Here is a 3,135-nt window from a genome sequence, read left to right on the forward strand (position 1 = left end):
GTATTTTGATTTGCTCCCTAATTGACCCAAATAAAGCCCCTCACTGACAGGGGCTCCTACGACCCCGAGGCACTATCAGAGAAGGGAATTCACAGCGAGCAATTCTCTTTCTTGAGTATTCCCATTTGCTTTTGTGGTCGTCCAATAGCATAATGCCATCGGCTTGTTAAGCGTTTGACTTGACTTGCGTTATTCTTTGCGAGCGTACCGCTTCTCCATTGCGCTGGCGCCGCAGATGCGTCTGTTGCCACTCTGCACGAGGATTTGTGAAGCACTTGAGATGGTTGTACAGAACGACTGTGTATCAGAAAAGGATTTATTGGACATCGCGTAGAACGCACATACTGCACAGAGACGGATCTCCTCAGAGACCATTCGAGCACACTGAGTGATAAATATGCACGATAACGCGTCCGAGAGCCAAACTTCGATAACACCAAGGGTCTCTTCATTTTTCATCGAAAATCTACTGGGCTCCAGTAAAAATGAAGGATCTTTGCGAAGCCCTACAAAGGATAAAGTAGCTGGTGATGTTCGACGAGAGTCAGTTGTCCAGGGCAAAGAGACAACACAGCATCATCTTAGTGAAGTGTGCGGTCAAGCGGGGAGCAAAGGCTCTACAATAGTAAGAGGTCCCCGTACTCAGCCCCCCCTTGAATGGTACCGGCGTTCACCCTTAAACTTTGATACCCAGGATCGTTCAGAAAGTAAGTACAGTTGCATTTGTCTATGTAATGTGTTTTAAGAGGCTAGTTATCAATGCATTCCGAACTCATACATTTCTATAGCCTATAGTAACAACTTTGCCGTGATCAGAAAACACTGCAGTGATTCGACGGCTTTCATCTGGATATTGCGGGCTTGGTTATCTCATACAGCATTGTATCGAACAATGACATTGACTTGAATCACCCAAAGAGATTATGTTATGTACCTGATCATTTCCTCACGAGAAAAAACACTCGGTTGTTTCACCGCCGAATCGTCGGAAGCAATTACTGATGCTTTAGGACCTCTGCATTAGCTTTGCGCTTCGTTGAGTAAATGATCGGAAACAGCAGAAGCGGAATTTTATTTTTCCCAAGAACCGGAAAGGAAGACTTAAAATGCCTGGATTTGATTTGTCTATTTCTTGCAAGCCAGCAAAACAATTATTCTGGAAACTTGAGCAGGCGCACACACTGGGTTTGGGCCTACTGTCCCACTGTACTGTGCATGCTGTAGGATCTTTCTGATCTTTCTTTTTACGATAGGGGTTCAAATATGATGAGTCACAGAGTCAATCGCTGTCATTCGATTTTTGGTTAAATATTGGGTCCATAAAAACCATTATCTGAAAGGTTTAAATACTAAATAGTATATGTCAATGGTGCCAGTGATTGGTCATTGATCCAGGGCAGGGTTTCCCAAAGCCTACACACTACGTCATTCCGAAGCTGTAACTGTACCGTTTCGAGGTGTTTCCTAGAACGTCCCTAGCTAAGTGTACCTTCTGTAAGAGATATTCTTCTTTCGTTAAGGCTGGTCTGGACCACTCGTAACTATAGCTTACCTTAACGCAGTTTTCAGGTAAAACAAACTTTTTAGACCATACAAATGGGTTAGTGTCTGGTCGTAGGTTATGCACTAACTGCGATGTGAAACCAAGATATATGTTGATTTACATTTTGTAAATCATTAAATAAAAAAGCATTGGTCTATAATTGGCCGTTATTTTGTATCCCTGCCGAATTCAAATCTATGAGTAATATCTAACCTTCAGCCGTCCTTATTTGGGAACTTATCTTTAATCATAACCTGCGCTCGAATCTGATTCAAACAGATCATACTCATCTCACGCATGCTCAAACCGATTTGACACAAATGGATGCCAGATAAAGGGCGATGATTCAGACATAGGAAGCTCTTTATTCGGGGGGCTCCCAAAGAAATGATCTGGGAAACACGTGCAGAAAAGTAGGCTTAAACAACTCTAGAAAGGTATACCTTCCAAGTCTTCCTAAAACGCTGAGAGACATCGCTATCGAGAAACCCAGCCCTGATCATTCAGTTTAATTCATTCATCAACTAATTTGTTTGAAGCCATATATGACAATCTTATTGATGTTGTTTCCTTTTTGTTTAGGCGAGAGGCAAGAAGAGAGCCGTAGTTCGGAGGGACGCTGCTATTCCGTCCCAAGTGACAGAGATTCACCCATTGGTCCAGAGCCCATCTATGGCAGTGACGACTCAGACCAGAAAACAAGGGAATGTCTGACCGATGACAACGAGGATGCTTCCCACGTTTTCGACGAGCCCTCTGACGCGGATACTCCAGACCCAAACTTGGCCCGCAAGAAAAAGACCCGGACTGTTTTCAGTCGCAGTCAGGTCTTTCAACTAGAGTCCACCTTCGACCTGAAACGCTACCTTAGCAGCTCGGAACGGGCAGGTCTGGCTGCCTCCCTGCACCTGACCGAAACACAAGTGAAAATATGGTTCCAGAATCGTAGAAATAAGTGGAAGAGGCAGTTGGCTGCGGACTTAGAGGCAGCTAACATCTCTCACTCGTCCCAGCGAATTATTCGGGTACCCATCCTATACCACGAGAACACCACACCGCCGACTGCATTGAGTTTTAGCGTGCCACAGGTCTCGCCGCCTCTTGTTGGTTTCTCCAGTTCTATGAACTATCCCCTCACGTCCTTTGCCCAGTCGATGAGTGTACTGAGGTCGCAGATGACTGGCCTAGTCTAAAATTGTGGTTAAAGCATTCCAGCAAGGCCCGAACTGTCATTATGTCAATACTGTATCTAAATCGTGCAATAACTCACTTGGCCGCAGAAAACTACATATTAAGGTTTTGATGCATCCAAAGATTACATTTAATGTGATGATACATACATTTCTAGTTATAATCGTTCTATTTTTAATGTTATTAACGTCTTCTGTAGCCTTGACACTACAGATACTCTTTTTAATGCATGGGATGCAGACCCTAGCTGTCTGTGTATATTTTAAGATGACACTATTTTCTTTTCAGCAAATATATTTTTATTCAGAAGCACACTTTTCCAACCTTATCACTTTTTCACACGGATGTTTTAATAGCAATTAATAAAACTGATCACAATATAATGTCTGATTGAAGTTGTG

General features: G+C 43.3%; 1 protein-coding gene across 1 annotated transcript; it reads left to right on the forward strand.

Annotated features, from left to right (window-relative positions):
• Positions 1–397: 397 nt before the first annotated feature.
• On the forward strand, positions 398–2,736 carry hmx1 (H6 family homeobox 1; the record flags this gene model as incomplete). The annotated part of the gene is made up of 2 exons (XM_080836960.1): positions 398–707; positions 2,126–2,736. 2 exons carry the CDS (start codon positions 398–400, stop codon positions 2,734–2,736), a joined length of 921 nt encoding a protein of 306 aa, XP_080693086.1.
• Positions 2,737–3,135: the final 399 nt, after the last annotated feature.

This window comes from Sprattus sprattus (assembly GCF_963457725.1).
Source record: "Sprattus sprattus genome assembly, chromosome: 4".
In the NCBI taxonomy this organism is placed as follows: domain Eukaryota; kingdom Metazoa; phylum Chordata; class Actinopteri; order Clupeiformes; family Clupeidae; genus Sprattus; species Sprattus sprattus.